Source organism: Symsagittifera roscoffensis, chromosome 1 (genome assembly GCF_963678635.1).
Source record: "Symsagittifera roscoffensis chromosome 1, txSymRosc1.1, whole genome shotgun sequence".
Lineage (NCBI taxonomy): Eukaryota > Metazoa > Xenacoelomorpha > Acoela > Convolutidae > Symsagittifera > Symsagittifera roscoffensis.
Genome location: NC_087062.1, coordinates 5,613,320 through 5,632,406, shown reverse-complemented (window position 1 = coordinate 5,632,406; position 19,087 = coordinate 5,613,320). Strand labels below are relative to the sequence as shown.

Sequence of the window (19,087 nt, the reverse complement as noted above, 5' to 3'; positions counted from 1 at the left end):
TCTCTGGGATTCGACCCCCTGCCGACTCAAAGGGTCCCCCTTTTTACTACTTTGAGATATCCCGTTCTGGATGACTGACGCTAAAAGTTTTCTAAAGGGGCCTTCGGCGACAAAATATACTAGTTTTGAAGGGGGGAGCGCGCGCCGAAAAAACGCAATTTTTGGGTGAAAAATTTCCAAAAATTGCTCAAAAACGCCTTGGTGGCCTTTTGTTTCAAAAATTCGCCTGCGGCGCAGAAAATTTGATCAAAATAAAGTCTTTATAGTGATTTGGGAGACCTCGGAAAATCTATTTGGTCGACCTAAACAAAAAAAAGGTCGACCTATTTTTCGAAATATTTTTGAAAATCCGCCCCCTCGAGAAAATCCTAGATCCGTCCCTGTATTGAACCATAGTGAAATATAAATTTAAGTTTGAATTATTAAAATTAGTCAGTACCACGTTTTAGGTACACTATTTCTATCATTAAAGTATATGAGAAAAAGGAGAAGACCCAATAGAAACCCCTTGCGGAACACCCAATTTATTGAGTAAGCGGTTGAAAAACTAGTTGTGAAAAACTATTTAAATCAGTAAAATGCTTTAAGCTGTCTACTTGCTTACTCCACATGCGTAAATTGATAAAGAATGAAAATTTTGGGCCAATTTTTCCGGTCATTCAGAAAAATTTGACTGAAGGAGTGTGTGACTGGAGATGAGTGGACAACTCTCCAATCCAACTTTAGATTAGATCTTCTAATAGTGAATAAATATATTTTTACACTTCCATGGAAGCTTATATTAATTTCTATCTGGCTTGCACAGCAATCGGCCACTAATTTAGTTATTATTTTTTTAGTTTTGTGTAAAAATTTTTGAATTTTACAAGAGTAAAAAAAGTTCTTTGTATCTGATTATCGACTGTAATTCATTAAGACTCTGATTATCTGACTTTGACCCAAAAATTAGTTTTTTTTTCACTCTGAATATCTGATTTTGACGAGAAATTAAATCCATATCACCAGAAATGTATCACGAAATTATTCCATAATTTTTCAAAAACTTTGAAACACAAAAATTGGGATGGCAAGCATATCAGCATGCGAGATTTTGAGCCATCGAAAAATTTGTGAATGAAATTGAAAAATTGTGACTACAATATTTACATTGGCAATCAACGGCGGCTTGCACCGCTTCGTTCCTCTGCGCTTATTTTCGTATACCTTAACTTGAAATTGTTCTAACTTGATCTAACATGAAATTAAAATTTACCTCAACTGAATAGTCACAATTTTCCCAGTTATATATGTTTTAAACTAATCGAAGCGATTTTCCACTTAAAATTTTTAGACTCAATTATCAGTCATTTCAAAATTTGGGTAATTTTGTATAGATACAGCTAAATTATCGTTCCGACTTTCGAAGAAAACAGATTTTTTATGCTCGGTGCGGTTTTTTTTATTCAGTCGATTTTTGCTGCTCGAAATAATAGTTTTTAACAAAAAATTGTTATACCCAATTGAAGATATCGACTTTCTGAGTTCAAATTTCAAAAGATATCCTACCTCCGATTTTTCTTTGTAATGTTCGATGGGTATGAAAGTTGCTAAATTGGCCATGTTCTGGACTAAACTATGCGCGTATTGAAAAGTTTTTTTTTTCAGAATGCTGAGGGTGTAATCCAAACTGTTGATGCGTGGCGAATTATCCCGCACAACAAAACCGTTCCAAATTGAATTGAGGCTAGCTAACTGGTCAAATTAGTTTTGCACGACACGAAATTTTAAACTTTGATATAGTTCAAAAATTATAGGTTCTCAATGACTTCTCTTCCCAAAAACTATTCGATATGAATTAAGGGACATTCGGAACATTCAGGGATTTGCCCTGATATACTAGCAGTATTGTTTGATAACTATACAGCAAGAACGGGTTTGTTGTTCCAACTTCCTAAGAAAACGGAATATTCATGCTTGAAGAGGATTTTTTATTCGGACTGTTGTAGTGAAAGTAACGAAATATTTGTGTTCGGCGTGGTTTTTATTTCTTTTGACAAAGTTTGACTTTTTGACAGTCATTCAAAAGGTACCATTCAGCTATTTTTGAGAGTCATTCAAATGATATTGATGTCTTGAGCTCGAAATTGAAAAGATTTTTTAAAGTTATGGGGTTTGAAGATTGCAATTTTGGCCAATTTTGGACAATTAACGCGCAATATATTTCGCGCTATTAACGCGTAAGCGGAGATTTAATCCGTCTAGAATTGGTTCCACATTTGTTGGAGGATGCTTATTGGTCATAATTGATTTGTTAATAGGAGCGAAATCTATCACTCTGTACTTTATATGGCGTGTGTGGGGATGATTTACTCAAAAAATTTCAATTTTGACTTTTTTCATTTTTTAATACATAACTTTTTCTTGTTATTACTGCTCCATAAACTTTAAAAGACAATCGGAACACTCAGGGCATCGCCCTGCTACGAGCAGTTTTGTTTACTTTGGCAATCGAAATAATAGTTTTCAACAAAAAAAATTTAAGCCTCATCGAAGATACCGACTCCCTGAAATCAAATTTAAAAAAGTATTTCACCTTCGATCATTTTTGCCAAGTTTTGATAGCTTAAGAATTACCTGTTTGGCTATGCTTTGGACTAATTTAAGCGCAGTTTAAAGATCTTATCCATAATCCTGAAAGCGTAACGGGAATTATTTATGCGTGGCTAATTATCCCGCACAAAAAAATTGTCCCAAATTGAATTGAGGCTAACTAGCTAGTCGTATTAATTTCGTACGAATCGAGATTTCACACTCGATCTTTGCTGTTGCCCAAAAATTTTTAATTTTTCAATTTTTTCTTTTCCTAAAAAAACTAGTCGATATGGATTAAGGGGGCAGTCGGAACATTCAGGGTTTTGCCCTGATATACGAGCAGACTTGTTTGTTTTTCAAATTTCGTTTTCAAAGGTCCGGAATTCGATTAAGCCAGAACCTAATTAAGCGTTCTTTTTCCTGTTCATTCCCCTTGGGCTTGGTCCAAAAGGTGATTGTCTAGGTGTTAAGTTCCCTCGACTGATCTGTAGGCTCCATCAAAAGAAATTGTTCACAACATTTCAGCACCAACGGCCATTTTTACGATCTAGTTTTCAACTGTAAACCTAATTTGACGGGATTAGATTGCAGATTGACTTTTTCTCCGTTTCGCTAATTAGCCCGCTTGCTATTTCCAATTTAGGGCGCTAAACAAACTTTAAAATTTTTTGTACAAAAGCTTCTATTCTTCTCGTTGTTTAGTTTAACAGTTGGACTTTTAGTGGCAGGAGTTACTTTTTTTGGAAGGCTTGCTGTGATTTTCTTACTGTTTCGGATCTGCCTTCGGCAAAAATTTCACTCTATAAGATTGGAATCTGATCTGAGAAAACGTCAAAAAACAGTAAGCAAATACTTAGGTAATCGGCATAGTTGGAAGGCATCCTGCTTTCCTTTTCAGTTTTCATTTGGAGCCCTAAAAACAAGCTGATTCTCCTGAAAAAAAAACGAGCTTTTGATTTTTAACCATTAGACGGTTGCCCGATCATTTGACCAAACTTAATAAATTTTGGACGTAAAACATTTTAATTATCTGTAACATTTAGAATTCTTAAGTTCTTTAATCTGCATAAGTAACTAGGCTATACATAATTCAGAAGTTGAGCTCAGTTTAGCGAAAAATTGGACTAATTTCTGTCGCAAAAAGAAATTGCTTGGGATACCTTTTGTTCACAATTAATCAGGCAAACGGGCGCTAGCACTTGTGGGTTTTACTTCACTAAACATTCCGTTAATAGTACCCTTATACCATCTTTACTATTACTAACCAATCAAGAATTGAGAAACCAAGCAGCTTGACTTGTTTCAGAAAAGTCAAAATCAATTATTAAACCTCTGTTATAACCAGCAAAATTTGGAGAAAAGAAAAAACGTGTGTTTTTAAAAATGAAATCGCAACTTCAGAATTCTTCTCGTAAATTGGGTTCCATGTCAAGGATTTCTGCTATTATTTTCCAGCTACTGGTTATCTTTTCGACGACATCACCGAACACTTCCGCCAAGCCTCTAGTTGCCAAAGGTAATTTTGGGTCTATCACACATTTCAAAACTCTTTAACTAACCCTTACCCCATTCTTGATAAATAGTAAGTATTATCTAACCCTACCAAGGACTAATTATTGGTTAATTTTGAGCTCTTTTAAACTTTCCCCCTTTTGAAAATTGTACTGGGCGACATTTAAAACGCATCATCAAGATTTTTGCTCACTTTTTTCCTTAAAGTAAAAATGGCTGAAGCTGTGAAATTTTATCGACTAACGCGTTTGAAGCAAATTTGATCTCATTTCAGCAACTGCTTTACTTTTCAGTCTCTACTGAATTCAAATTTCTTTGCAAAGTTGAAAGCAAATTATGCCTGAAATTAACCAGCAAAACCCAGTTTTGATCCAGCGAAAAAGGTATGTTTATGGCTGAACATAAACTGTTTATGGCCGAGCTCAGTTTTCTTTCGTTTGTTGCCCTCAAAAGGGCAATAGCTTTTCAGAACTATGAAGGAATCAAGGTAATAAACTTTATTCAAAAAGTTGAATTAAATAAATCATAGACCTTTTTTCACGTTATTTTTGCCCAAATTTTTTATCTTAAGCTTAATTTCCAGGCAAGTTGTCAATTATTGTTGCTATTTATCACAGAAAGCACGCAACTTTCGCAAATTCTGAAATCATTCACTTTAAAAACACTTTTAGCTGATTGAAAAATTTTTATTGCGTTTTCAATGTCGCCCAGTATAGTTTTGAAAAATCAAAAATACCTTGTATAATGAATGAGAAGTTGCGTGGTTAATAAACTAATCAGTGTGAATAATTTTGTTCAGTATGCTTTGGATTATCAAATCACGTATTTATCATTTATAACACGAGAAAATATATTAAAAAACTTGGGAGGGAATGTGGAAAAGTGCCAATATTGTACTTAGCAAAAACTCCTCCTTCTACACTTTCGACCTTTTCCACTTTTGAGATTCGTCAAAAAACAAAACAAGCCAAAAAATTTAAGGCTCTTCATTTTTTTTATTTAATGCAACTACCAGGTTACGAGTACAAAAAGATAGAGAGAAAAGTTAAGCTCGGTGTGGTTTTTCTGTTCACATTAATTTTGGTGAATTTTTACCAACTCTTTCTCTAAACTATCCAAATTTTTCGTTCAGTGAATTTTTTTTAAAAGCTGTTTAGTAGATTAAGTAACTGTTTAACTTTATCATTTAAAAAATATTGATATCTTGAGTTCAAAATTTAGCAAAACGATCTTTTCGTATGGTTTTGAGAATTTGTCAAACTCCAAGATCACCAATTCGAGATAAATAATTTTAGCTATTTTTTTCAGTGTTAAATTGAAGTATAGTAAGCAAATTTTTGTTCTGACTTTCGCAGAAAGTGAAGAATAATCAGGCTTGATGTGGTTTTGTTCAGTCAACATCGAATTTGGAATAAAGCATTTTTGACTACATTTTTGTACTATTTGAAAGATATCATTGTCTTGAGCTCAAAATAAAAAAAATGTAAGTGATAACTTTCTGTAGAGTTATGAGGGTTTGAATGTTTGCTTATTTGACCAATTTTGAGCGGTACAATGATTTAGGTATTTGTTTGTGGAATCCAAAACAGCATAGAAGATCAAAGAAAAGTAGTAATGCTGCGGATTCCGCGACAAAACTGATTTTGGCCTGTTGCGGATTCCGCTTACAATGCAGAGAATGCACAGTTTGGCCTCGCAATGTGTGGATAATAAATTACGGGCTTACCACAGGCGTGAGCCCCGAATTCCTTCCAAATTGCATTGAGGCCAGCAATTTGGTCCTATTCATACCATACGAGACGCAAATACATATCTTACTTTTTGTACATATCGTGTGAGTGGACAAAATTTAAAAAAAAAGATTTTTTTTTTTCATTTTATTTCGATTAATTTATCAAGTTTTCTTACCAAAAACTTTTTTATCGGCTCGGAAAAAAATGGCACAATTTCGGCAATATCGTGGTATTAATATCCCAATTATTTGAGAGACAACCTTTATGTGCTTTCCAAATTTTTTCAAAGATGTCCATTCTTGGGTTAAAAATTGGATAACTTGCAAAATAAATCACCCAACATTGTTGATATACTTTGAGTTTAGAAAACGAAGGTCAACCCGCTGGATTTTTTGAGCTCAACAACTACGAACCTGCTTATGCGTATGAGGACAGTAGCCGATTCTTTGCTCTAAAAACACCAGCAAACACGGCAACGTACCCTTACCTTGAAGAGCCCAATTGGCAGGAAATGGGAAACGATTACTTGACCTCTAACCCCACAGAAAACAATTTAGAAGATGGCAGATTGGCCGGTATAGACAGTTGCAAAAAAATAACTAGCTCACCTTTCTTTCCTACCCATCATATGACACGCTTTTTTTGCTTCTTTTTCTTTCTTATCGACCAAACCAATTTTTGGAGCTCTCCTAAGACAAAAAGATCCTAAATTGTTAATAAATCGACGCTATTTAACCCAAACAAGACCCAAATTTTAAATAACTTGATAAATTAGGCCAAGTATATCATAACTAAGGTAATTATCATAACTAAAAAAATTGCATACAAGTCTGAAGCTTCAGATGATGAAAAAAAAATTCTTTGGTCCAAAAGAATAGATCGGTTCAAATTGGTTTATTCTTATTGTTATCATCATCCGTCACACAAAAAAAACGACTCAAATTTGATTAAAACTTAAACAGTTTTTTCATAAATGGGGTCGGAACTTTCTGTTTTGCTAGCACAGCCATCGGCTACTGTGGTTTAAAAATGCGTGTTTTTTTCTGCAACTGTGTTTGAAGTGATAGATGAAAATGGAGAAGATAGAATGGAGGCGATGAGAAGAAGGATGTTCAAGAGAAATGCCTACTTCATCAAGGCCAAAATGGGGGGCAGAGGAAGACCACGAAACAGGAGAAACAGACCATGGGCACACTCCACCCACTAAACGGACCATAGTTAATGCCATGCACTCACCTGTCCAATTAACAGACCATAGTTAATACCATACATCCAATCGACCCACTACAAGGGCCATAGTTAATGCCATACATCCAATCGATCCACTAAATGGGCCATAGTTAATGCCATACATCCAATCTACCCACTAAAAGGGCCATAGTTCGTGCCATACATCCAATCAACCCACTAAAAGGGCCATAGTTCATGCCACACATCCAATCAACCCAATAAAAGGGCCGTAGTTAAAGCCATACATCTAATTGACCCACTAAACGGGCCATAGTTAATACCATACATCTAATTGACCCACTAAATAGGCCATAGCTTGTGTCATAAACGCGCTCGTCCCACTTAACGGAAATACATTTTCTGAGCACATCTAAAACGCTAAAATTAATTGGGCAACAATTCGAAACAGGTGACAATTTGTATAAGTTAGTAACGGGCCATAATTGGTAGCAAAGATTTCGTAAAAAGAGTGCTTACTCCGCTGCGCTTACATTCGGCATGAGTTGCATGTGTTTTGCACTTCTCTTGTCGGTTAGGCACTGTCGCTTGTTATTCACACTTTCAAAGAAAGTGACGGAATAGATATGCTTTGGAAATTGTTCCCCAGCCATATTTTTTTAACTTGGCAATTTTCATAAAATCTTTTTATATAGATTTTAATTTTTTTATAGTCTGGAAGGTATTGATACTGTAAATTAGGAAAATATTTTACCTTGTATCATTTTTCACAAAAATGTGGGGTTTTGAATTTCAAAGGTTTTGACCAAAGAATTTGATATAATTCAAACTGAGACAAGACTGTTCGTATCAGCGAGAAGACCTGAATTTTCCGACTGCCTTTTAAGACTGTCGAGCATTAATAACATGATATAATCAAATTTTTTTATATTGAGATTTTTTGGGAAAATCATCACACCACACGCCATATAAAGTACAAAATGATCGTTTTTGCTCCTAGTAACAAAGAAATTATGGCAAATAAGCTCCCTTCAACTAATTTGGAACGATTTCTAAGACGGATAATCTTTAAACCCCCATAACTTAACGAAAAATGACCAGAGGTAAAAAAATCTTTTCAAATTCAAGCTCAAGATAGCAATACGTTTTGAATGATATCAAAAATTCCGTCAAAATTGGCTAGTTAAAAAAACGAAATTTGTCTGAGGAAAAAAACCACCCCGAGCAAAAATATTCCGCTAGTTTCATTACGAAAGTCCTAATGTTCTAATGACAATTGAGCAGCCAATTACATCATTTTAGACCTAACTGAGGCAAGCATTTATCATACCGTAGCAGATGCAGAATATATAATTTTGGACTTTACATAGGCCAGCGTGTGGGAGAAAAAATGGAACAAAACTGCTCGTATCAGGGCAAAACCCTGACAGTTTCGACTGCCTATTAAAGTCTATGGAATTTGGATTTTTTTCTCTTTTATTATCCCTTATGCTATGGTAAGTACAAAGTCATATACTCCGCGTAGAGCAAAGTAATGAATAAACCGAAAAGCATGCCTAAATTTAATTTGGAACGATTTCAAAGACGAAGTAAAGCTTTGCTTACGCGTTAAAAGCACAAAAATCTCGCGCGTTGATTATACTATAACAACTAATTGACAACTTTTCAACTCACATAACTTTTCAAAAAACGATCAAAGACTTATCTTTTCAAAACTTAGCCCAGAGCAATAATATCTTTCGAATGAAATAAAAAAGTGCCGTCGAAAATTGCTAGATAAAACTACAAAAATTGTTTAATGAAAAATCTACCCGAACACAATTGTTTCGTCACTTCTTTTGAAAATTAAAACGAAAAACTTGAGAATTTCAATTTTTGTCCTTTTTTTAGTTTGATTGAATTATCAACTTTTTCAAGCCAAAAGGGCAGTCTTCCTTATGTTTTCCAACCTCAAACAATTAATCTTTTTATGATATGTTTCCGGACGATGTATATAATACAGGGCTGATTTGATTGAATTCGGCAAAACAGTTAAAATTTGAAATATTGAACGCATGTTTTCAAATATTGTTGTCTTTAAACAAAAAAAGGAAGAAAAAAAACTTGCTTTGATACTTGCCAGCAACGAAATAAGGCAATGCGCGAAATGGAAGCCCAAAATTTAAACTATTTTAAATTATAATAGTAAATTATAAGTCGGCTCAACATCTTTGGTTGAACAATAACTTGGGCAAGATCTTAATGTATTATATCAAAAAGAACTTTTAACACAATCCCACAGAGTTTAAGAAAGTTTAATTGGAACGAGTTTAAGAAAGCCTGCAAAAAAAGCCCGAGTTTAAGAAAGCCCTAATTGGAACGAGTTTAAGAAAGCCCACAGAGTTTAAGAAAGCCTGCAAAAAAGTTATTCAATTGCATTGTTTGAAATCGGCTAGTTATTAAATCAGTGAATTTTTAAATTAGATTATACTTAAAGCAAAAAAAAAACTCAATTTAAGCTTTGTTCACTCAAGTTTAAGCTTTGTTCTCAATTTTTCTCTCAAAACTAAATACATTTCGTCTTTCTCACTGTATAAAAGTTGATCAAAAAACTTTAATATTCGACCAACAAATTGAATCACATTTAAAGTTTGGCATTAACTATTCGAAGAAAAGAGAACAACGCAAGTGGCGGTCAAAGTTATCAGCACCTTCCTTTTGTCAGTAATGAACAACGAAGCAAAAACAGTTTTAATTCTCTTTTTGATTTGCTTAAAAAGTTGACAATACAATTCAAAACCAACTTGAAATACACAATGCATCTTTTGAACGGAATGAAATTAGCAAAATGACAACAAAAATGAAACTAAGTTGACAAATATGATTATTGATACATCAATCTTGAAATGGAAGTCACAAAAAAGGAAACGAACGAAAATTGTCAAAAAATTTGTATGGCAACTATTAAATTTCAGTTTACATTTCTGTCAAAATTTTGTGAACTTAGTTGAATTTTTGTTTAAAAAAAAGTGGATAAACAAACAAAAATAATGTTTATATCTGACCCAAGAGATCAACAAATTCCTGTTTAGCTGAGACCTCATGTAATGACATAACTATGAAAGTTTTATCATAAAACGAACGATTTTATCATTTTCCTTAATTAGACAATAAAAGATCTTAGTTGGTGTAGAATTCAAAGGGAAAAATTGATGAATACAAAGTGTTAAAGAATCAGACGGAGCAATCAAAACTGAATAAATATGAGGGGCACCGCCGCGAAAAGATATCATTAAAATTTTTAAAACAGACACTGCATAAACTGGCTTTCGACAGTAAATGAACTAGCGAATTAACCGTTTCATATTCTGCACAGTAGTATCAGGGACGAAACATTTTCAAGAACGGGAAATTTAATGAAAAAAAAATTAATGTTGAAATCAAAATGGAAAAATAACAAGTTTAAATAGACAAGAACAAGGCTGTTTTTCTTTTTCCCCAACTGAGAATTTTTGCTAGTAAACTCACTGTTCACATGGTCCGATTGTTACAAAAATTGGCATGCAGACTAATTAAGCCATGACAAACATATTTGGTGATACTCAGGGGCGGATCCGGAAAATTTAGTCGACTTATTTTAGGTCGGACAAAGTGAATTTCCGAGCTCCCCAAGCACTACAGAAACCCTTTTTTGGCTAAAATTTCTGCGCCACACGCAAAATTTCGAAAAAACAGGCCAAAATGGCATTTTTAGGCAGTTTTTGGAAAAATTGTTCCAAAAAATTGTGTTTTCTCAAAATTAGTATATTTTGGCGCCAAACGCGACTTTAGGAAACTTTTAGGGTCCGTCACCAAAAACGAATGTCTCAAAATAGTACAAAGGTGAACCCTTAGGGTGAACAGGGAGTCGAATCCCTGAGGGGAGGGGAGGGAAGGCGTCGGCCTCCTGCCCACCCCCCCCCCAAAATCCGCCCCTGGTCATACTTTAACTTGAAATACCCCTCATCGCATTATAAAATTGATGCTTATTGGAGGTGGGGGGGGGGAGCCATGACTAAATCAGATTTTGAAAAAAAAACAATTCGAGATTTGCGAAATCAAACTTCTTGTTTTTTTGCTTGTAACGAACAGCTGGAATGCAATGACTAGTATTACCACAGGTTTGACCGCCGATACGTTTTAAGAAGCCTTATCGTGGAGAAATTTGTTCGGCTGTGCATTGGGACAAATAATCTGACAGTTGTTTCGAAAAAGTATTGAATTTATATGCTTTGGGTGATTTTTTTTATTCAAAACCTTTTTACAAGTTGACTGCGTATAGATCACGATTCGGAAACATTCGGATTGCTAAGCGAGTATGCTTTGCCACTAGCCTAGATGCGATAGAAGTGCTCGCTCTAATAATAGTTAATACTTTAAAACGCGCTAATTAATACGGCGAATTATCCCGCCTTTATTATCATTCCAAACTGCCTTGAGACAAACTAATTCATCAGTTAAACTGGACTTAAACTTTAGCACTTTATATTTGATTTTGGTGGCAGTCCAAAAATTCTAAACCATCAAAACTTTATTTAACAAAAACTAATCGAGACTAGCTAAGGGGCAGCCGGAAAAATCAGAAAATTGGAAATATTTTGTAGAAAGTGTGGAATATGTATGCTTCATTGGTGTGATATTTTTATTCAGTTTCGACTTTTTATTTTAGCAATTTTGACAAATTTTTTTTGCACCATCCGAAAGATCTTGTTTTTCTGAGCACAAATTTTAAAAGCTATTTTACCTACTATTTTTTTCTGTAAGGTTTAAGTGATATGAATTACCCTAATTTTGCCAATTTGGGAGAATTAACGCTCGATAAATTGCGTTTTTAACACACGCGTAATCGGCGGATTAATGCGCTCCAAACTAAATTGAGGAAAATCTTTTGGCCGAGTCATTAAGATACAAGACGATAAATTCATCCTTTTAATAATAACACTGGGGTGTGGCGGATAAATAGAAAAAAAAAATTTTCCCCTTTTTTTCGATTATATCATCAGTTTTTCAACCAAAAAACTGTTCAACTGGCCAACAGAGTCAATCGTAAATTATGGGCTTCGCCTTAAGTTATGAGCAGTCTTGTTTGTGGCATGCGTATAACCACATGAAACTTATTTCATTTAAATGAATGTGAAACAGAAAAACTCAATGTCAAAACACCAACTTGCAGCAAAGTAGGAAAAAATGACCAGATGATTAGCACAATCAGCCGGTGTTTTCCTTTGAAATCAAAAAAAATGTGCAATTACGTACACTATTAAGGTTGTAGTGAATTAATTTTAAAATTTAGTTACGAAATTAAAGAAACGTCAACCATGGAAGCTAACTTCTACGGTTGATATTTTTAAAATTTTGTTCTTCGCCGAAACGATCGAATGCATGCTTACTACTCAATAACCTGCTCGCTTTCCATTTCATAACGCTTTTTTTTTGCCATTTTGCGTGGAGGGGGAGGATATATTGCTCAATTGATACAAGCGATATCCACAGTCTTCCAAACTTGGCTTCCCAAAGCCGACCATCATAATAAAAAAAAAACAATCTATCGAAGGCAAAGAAAATATAGTTTATCAACTGAACACGATGAAATATAATTCAAAATACATCAAAAAAGGTATTTCAATGGTAGATAAAATATCAGATAAAAAGCTGACAAATTTAGAAACATAACAAAATGGATTCCTGCGTTTATGGAAAACATGAATGGAGCAATACAAAATTGCCAGTGAAAGATAAAGAATATGAGTATGTAGTATTTAAACATACCATTGCCTTTTCCAAGAAGCGGAGCGGAGAAACAATTAAGTCTTTCAACAATGGTTTTTGTAATAAAAACTCAATATTTCTTTTCGCAGTTAAAGGACATCCTCAACGTATTTTTCATAGACTGAAATACATTAAATCTAATCATTTCAACTTTAAATATCATGAAAAATGTGATAAAAGTCTCAACGTGATCAAAGTTGGTTTCCAGGTCAGAGTTTTTATGTCAGGTCAGAGTTTCCAGGTCAGGAAAACCAAATGAACAACGCTTACCGCAGCTCAGGTGCGGATGTAGATTTTTCTTGATGAGGAAGGCGGATTTTCAAAATTTTATGTTGTAGCCCAAATCAATTTCCTGTCTCCCAAAGCACTAAAAAGACCGTTTCGATATAATTGTAGCGCCGCAGGCGAATTTACAAAAAAAAACAGGCCAAAAAAGGCGTTTTTAGGCACTTTTTGGACGGTTGTGACCAAAAAATTGCGTTCTTTAATCGCGCGCTCCCCAAGATTAGTATACATTGGCGTCAAAAGCACTTTTGGAAAAGTTTTGGGCCAGCCAGCCAAACATGGAGGTCTAAAAAAGGCAAAAAAGGGACCCTTAAGGTAGTCAAAGGGTCGAATACTCTGCTCCTAAATCCGCCCCTGCGGGTTTGAACCCCCGAGGGGGGAAGGAGGTCCGCCGGGGAAGATCCAAACTCAAGCAGGATAGTTGATAAACAAATGAGATTTCAATTAAATACAAACTTTGACTTAAGGTGTATAGACACTATCAAAATATATACAATAAAAATTGATTTATAAATCATATTTAACGAATTTGATGCAATCCGTAAGAATGCAGCTGATATCGGAATCATTTATACCGAATGATTAATTTTGGTTTCCTTTCTAATTTCATCCAAAAATGACTACAAAAGCTTCTCGATAGTAGGTTCAAAATAACTGTCTAACTCAATCATTCTGAGTTCAATTAATTCTATTTCGATTAATGAGTTTTATTCATTTAGTTCCGATGTAGACATGCAGTTTCATTAGTTCAATGAATGGCCGACCAAAGTGTTGCAACTAGGACCACGATGACCACTGACATTTTGCCCGATATTTTCTCTCCACTTGACCTCCCGCCTGACCTCTCCCACTCCTCCAGCGCCTCCTCCTCCCAATTCGCCCATTCGGGCTCACTCTCTCGGAACAGCTCGCTCGCTTCCGACGCCTCCTCAATTTCCGACTCCAGTTCGGCGAACACGACAGCGAAACTCATGTTGCCTGTCAGCGCCACGTCCAGAATACAAGCAGTGTCGTTCTTGCACGCCTGAACAATAACACGGTTCAATAACGTTATTTCAACACTCGAACTCAAATCTTGCAATCAAATCCTCAACTAATGATAATATGATTTAGTCGTTTGTTTTTCTAATTGATCGAATTGATTTGTACAAATAAGGAAGCGACAAATTATGATAAAATAATCACAAAATTAATCATCACTCTAAACACTTTTAAAATTTATTTAAGCTACTTAAATTATTTAACTAATTAAAAAACTAATTTAACTAATTGCAACCTAAATTTAAAAACTTTAGTCCTAAAACCGCACACCTCCATGACAGCTTGTCGTTGCTCTTCGCTTTCGAACGTGGCCTCATATACTGGGGTGAATGGCTCTCCGTTTGCGATATCCGCCTCCACCACTACGATTATTTCCGGTGACGCGAACAGCCACTCGTCCCTCGCCACTCTGTAAGACTCCCCGAACCCATAGTGCAAAGTGGCGTGGTCGGTGTCGTTCGCATACACAGTTCCATCTGAGCAAAGCAAAACATTTCAAATTTGGCGCTCGCAAAACTGCAGCGATCGAGTTATGATCTTCAGCGAAATTTACTATAGAAATTACTAAAACCGATTGACCATCTTAAAAAACTGATTTCTCGCAAAACTTCTATAATTGATTCATGATCTTTTAGAAATTCATTTATATAAAATTTTATTAGAGGACCTAATTGATTAAAACTCGAGTCTATAGAGATAAATTTAAAGAAAAACTGAGAACCGAGAACTTAATTTTGAATACGAACTTGCAGCTGTGAAGTCATTGGTTGTATTTCCGTCATAATATCCCATTAGTCCATTCATGTGGTGCTTGAAAGTCGGAGGTACTGAAATCATCAGATTCAGGAAATCCTGAAGTATCACCACCCTCACTACCAAACCGGTTTGAACGAACTCAAAGGTGAATGTTTTCAAGTCGTCGCTTTCTTTCACCGATATGTTACTCAACGTGTACTCCTTCACAAAGTCCCCAAAAGTCAGGTTCTCGCCATTAATGGCCGCTTCGAATGTCGCATTTTCATTAATAGCGCACTCTAGTTTATTATCATTGTGAGTGATAACAAATCCCGAAAAAACGGTCCCGTTTCCCACCCGTCGAGTACTGACTTGAAAGTTTGTAGGCACTTTGAGGTCACTCTTCAACATAGTAAAAACCCCCAGACCCATGAAGGGGTAGCTTAGACCATCCACAGTTTGGATGTCCGGATCTCCCCGGCCGATCAGAATGTTTCGAGGCCAGTACGAACCGATGACAGTCGGTCTGTGTTTATAGTAGACATCACAATCGTTAGTGTATATACAGCATTTCTTATATGGATCAAGTTCTGACCACAAATGACTGGCCATGTTCGGAATGGAGTTGACATGGTAGTCCAGACTTCCGGCTCCACTTTCTCCTGGAAGAATCAAGTCTCCGGATGAGTTGTAACAGCATTGGTTTGAGACCGAGAGGAGGTCTCTAGAAGATCCGTCATAGCAAGACACTTTAGGCGATCGGATGCAAAGATTCGCGCCCGGGTTGAACTCGCAGGTGAGATTGCTGCAGTACCCTATGGCAGCCAAGTAGTTTCGCACTGACGGGTTCCGATCGTTGCAGCAGATGTCGTATTGCCACCCAGAGATACCCAGTCGCACTTCCTCGTGAGCGAAGTCGGCGTGTGTCCAGTTTCCGAGACGCATCCAAGACCAAGTTCGCTGGGGGCATCCGTACCATCGTCCCACTTCCACCACACATCGTGAAACATCTCGAGCTGATTGTTCCTGGTCCCATTCAGCACAGCTTTGAGAGGAAGACCCAGCGACGATGGGTGAATTATACACAGCTGCAAATAAAGAGTCTGTAGTTTTTCGCGTCTTCAACTTTTCTTGTTTCAATCAGATCAGAAACAAAATTTAAACTTACTAGCTCCATTTTGGGATACCAGTGTGAAGAAAGTGAAGAGTCCAGCGCTGTTTATGGTATGGTCCATAGAAGTAGAGCCCGAGGACCATACACTTGACTGGGTCTCAAGCTGAAACCCACTCTCTCCTAAATCATAAACACATCAAACAAGTGGTTCAGATAGTTTGAAATTTGATTCGAAATGCAATTTTTAAATTCTTCTCATGAAAAGTTTAACCTGCTTCAGTAGCCCGAATGATCTTCAAGGTTGCGTGTTCGCTGAACGAGCTGTCAATCTGCAGTTTAACAGAAATCGAAGAGCCACTTCCACTCGTAGAAATTCTCAAACCGCCATTTGAATTCAAAGTTTGAACGGGAGAGTAGAGAAACAGAGTTTTGGATCCCAGTAGAGTCTTGCCGTCCAGTCTCAGAAACACCTGGATTTGTTCATTAACTTTCCATCCAGTTGGAAACCTCGCGATGACTAAATCTCCCACATACCGAGCGGTCATAACCTTTTCAAACGTTCCTTTGAAAATCAGCTCGGCTTTGTGGTGCGGCGGCAAGCTGCAAGAAGGTATTGTCACGAAGATGCCAATGTCGCGATTCGAGATCCTTTTTGGCGACACTTCTCCATGGCACACTTGTCGTATCAAGAGGTTGGCGACGTCAAAGGGGTTCACCGAGGCCACCGCGGGATCTCTGTCGTTCTGACCGATCTTGAATAGCCAGACTCCTGGGACATTGATGTTTGAGATCGCATATAGGTTTCGCACTTCAATTGTTCCTGAGAGCGGAAGCTCCAAGAGAATATCTGTAAAAGGATCAAATAGTACCTTAAATAATACATTGAGTTGCTGTACACCCGACAATCAAAACACATTCTAAGATGGTACTTACTCTTTCCGTCTTTGAAACCGCTTCGAGCGAAGCTCTTTCCTTCTTCAAACCAAAACATGCCCCAATTACATTCATCCCTATCGACAACTTCAGTCCTGTAGAAGTCATACATTACGTAGCAATCATCGTCCTCTGAGTTTTTATCAGTTTTGGCACCATCACACACAACAGCAGCCTGAAAACTGTTTTTCCCATAATAGGCCTCTCTGTAATCCCTGTAAGCATAGCGGTACCGGTATGAGTTGCAACTGTCTTCAAGTTCATTCCAGGTGACAACAAACCCCCAGTCTGGCTCAAACCTCTTCTTGAGATCAGTGTGCTCCGTTACGATGCCCGCCATTATTTGCAGATCTCCGCTGCTCATCTCTCGGAAAAACAAATGGTTGTCGTATCTGTCTTCATCTCTGTCACTGTCCAGTCGCACTTCGTTCATAAAAGGAATCATTCGTGCCTTTTCGTTCCAGTCCGAAGATGTCGCGTGCGGGAAAAACGGGTCGGGATACCGTGGTCCGAAGTATATGTATCCGGAAGCGCATGCGAAAATGGTGTCGTACATCTGAGCAGCAAATCTTATCTCCCGGCTCAGTTTCAAGTCAAAGGAGCAGTAATCATCGCCGTATCCACTATATGTGAACAAACCATCAAAGTTTCGTTCCCAGTCATTTTCAATCGATAACAAATCGGTGTCCGAAGTTCCATTGCCAAATTCGAAGACAAATTTCTCTCCCTCCACGAGCCGCAGAGAACTCAAAATCAGGAGTAGTTTCAAAAATGTCCAAAAACGTGAGCAATTGCTCATTTTGCTTTGTTTTCTGTTTATTTTTTTTTTTCAATTTTATGTGATTTCAGATGAGTTCCGAACCGAAGAAAAAAGATTCGAAGTGGCAAATAATTGCAAACTTTGCCTATTTATACTGCGAGACTTCGACAGGTGCATATAACTGCAACAACAATCAGAGATGGCATGATGCAACAGCCATTAATAGCTCATTGCTGATTTAGCTAATTTGTCAGCTGATATGAATGAAAACTACGCCCAATCCATAGAGTCCAAATGTTGCGAGTAATCATTACCGCCGATTAAATAAGAACAAGCGCGTGGTCGCAGTCGATGGTAATTTTTGACGATACTTAAAATTAGCCAGCACTTAGCTATTGCATCATTTTATGCCCAGAATCGCGTTTAGTTGGCAAAGCAAACCAGTAGTTTCGGTACTCGCTTAGGGTCCAGCAGTTTTTGATGATATCCATTAAAAAGCTCGTTTTGAAGTGTGGTGCCGCCAGAACACTTGAAATCTGCTTGAAACTCTTCAAGGGGATGAAAACAAAAGAAAAATTGTGACTACTTCTTCGTTAGATTTACCATTAAAATTGAGTTAAGCACCACTTGCGATACAATTATGAATGACTATGATTAAAATCAGGGGCGGACGCCCCCCCCCCCATGGATTTGACCCCCTGCCGACCCAAAGGGTCCCCATTTGTACTATTTTGAGATATCCATTTTTGGTGACGGACCCTAAAATTTTTCTTAAGGCGCCAATATATACTTAATTTGAGGGGGGGGGGGGGGGGGGGGCGCCGAAAAAACGCGATTTTTTGTTAAACATATTCCAAAAAGTGCCTAAAAAGGCCTTTTTGGCCTGCTTTTTCAAAATTTTGCCTACGGGGCAGAAATTTCGGCCAAAACAGGGTCTTTGGGAGAGCTCAGAAAATAAATTTGATCGACCTAAAAAAGGTCGACAAAATTTTTGAATTTTTTCGAAAATCCGTCCTCCCCCCGCGAGAAAATCCTGGTCCCGCCCCTGATTAAAATCAAACGGAAAAAACTGAAAGAAAACTTCAAAAAATTGTTTTTGTCAATAAAAATTGCAAAAAAAACCAAAATATTTGGGACAAAATTGCCTGCACCAATGGAAACAAAAAAGTCCTTTCTGCGGAACTAAGCAGACAAAAAAGCAGACAGACAATAATCCAAATTAATCAAAAGTTTATATTTGCAAAAAATACAGGTCTGAACTGGAATCGAACTCCCGGTCTTTGTCTTCTCAAGCATGTGGGCTACAGCAACTTGGAATGAAGCTGAACCATCGAGTTACGGGAACCTAGCCGACAAAAATAAACAGACGGACGATAGTCCGAAAAAGCACAAAAACTGTTCAAAAAAAGAGCCCGGCCGGATCCAAAC

General features: G+C 36.8%; 2 protein-coding genes across 13 annotated transcripts; one reads left to right on the top strand and one right to left on the bottom strand.

Moving 5' to 3' along the window:
- Nucleotides 1–3,069: 3,069 nt before the first annotated feature.
- LOC134853906 (uncharacterized) lies at nucleotides 3,070–9,802 on the top strand. Of its 12 annotated transcripts, none has more exons than XM_063869911.1 (5): nucleotides 3,070–3,177; nucleotides 3,768–4,087; nucleotides 6,182–6,391; nucleotides 6,878–7,033; nucleotides 9,655–9,802. In XM_063869911.1, the coding sequence occupies exons 2-4, from the start codon at nucleotides 3,955–3,957 to the stop codon at nucleotides 7,021–7,023; spliced, it is 489 nt and encodes a 162-aa protein (XP_063725981.1). In that variant the 5' UTR covers nucleotides 3,070–3,177; nucleotides 3,768–3,954; the 3' UTR covers nucleotides 7,024–7,033; nucleotides 9,655–9,802. The 12 variants fall into 12 exon arrangements, 7 of the variants coding, with proteins under 7 accessions (XP_063725981.1, XP_063726008.1, XP_063725999.1 ...); XM_063869938.1 differs by having other exon boundaries at nucleotides 3,115–3,131; XM_063869929.1 differs by having other exon boundaries at nucleotides 3,169–3,241.
- Nucleotides 9,803–13,631: 3,829 nt separating this feature from the next.
- On the bottom strand, nucleotides 13,632–17,698 carry LOC134843049 (uncharacterized). The gene is made up of 6 exons (XM_063859584.1): nucleotides 16,900–17,698; nucleotides 16,238–16,813; nucleotides 16,021–16,146; nucleotides 14,864–15,940; nucleotides 14,388–14,593; nucleotides 13,632–14,100 (listed from the first exon to the last, which is right to left on the bottom strand). Exons 1-6 carry the CDS (start codon nucleotides 17,696–17,698, stop codon nucleotides 13,825–13,827), a joined length of 3,060 nt encoding a protein of 1,019 aa, XP_063715654.1. The 3' UTR covers nucleotides 13,632–13,824.
- Between the last annotated feature and the right edge of the window lie 1,389 nt (nucleotides 17,699–19,087).

Bases quoted from the DNA above. Each gene is read 5' to 3' on its own strand.
- LOC134853906 (XM_063869911.1), top strand. From the start codon at position 3,955: ATGAAATCGCAACTTCAGAATTCTTCTCGTAAATTGGGTTCCATGTCA. The intron at 4,088-6,181 runs GTAATTTTGGGT...CTTTGAGTTTAG, and splicing joins CAAGCCTCTAGTTGCCAAAG to AAAACGAAGGTCAACCCGCT. The intron at 6,392-6,877 runs GTATAGACAGTT...CTGTGTTTGAAG, and splicing joins AGAAGATGGCAGATTGGCCG to TGATAGATGAAAATGGAGAA.
- LOC134843049 (XM_063859584.1), bottom strand. From the start codon at position 17,698: ATGAGCAATTGCTCACGTTTTTGGACATTTTTGAAACTACTCCTGATT. The intron at 15,941-16,020 runs GTAAGTTTAAAT...CTTTATTTGCAG, and splicing joins GGTATCCCAAAATGGAGCTA to CTGTGTATAATTCACCCATC. The intron at 14,101-14,387 runs GTGTGCGGTTTT...GTTATTGTTCAG, and splicing joins AACGACAAGCTGTCATGGAG to GCGTGCAAGAACGACACTGC.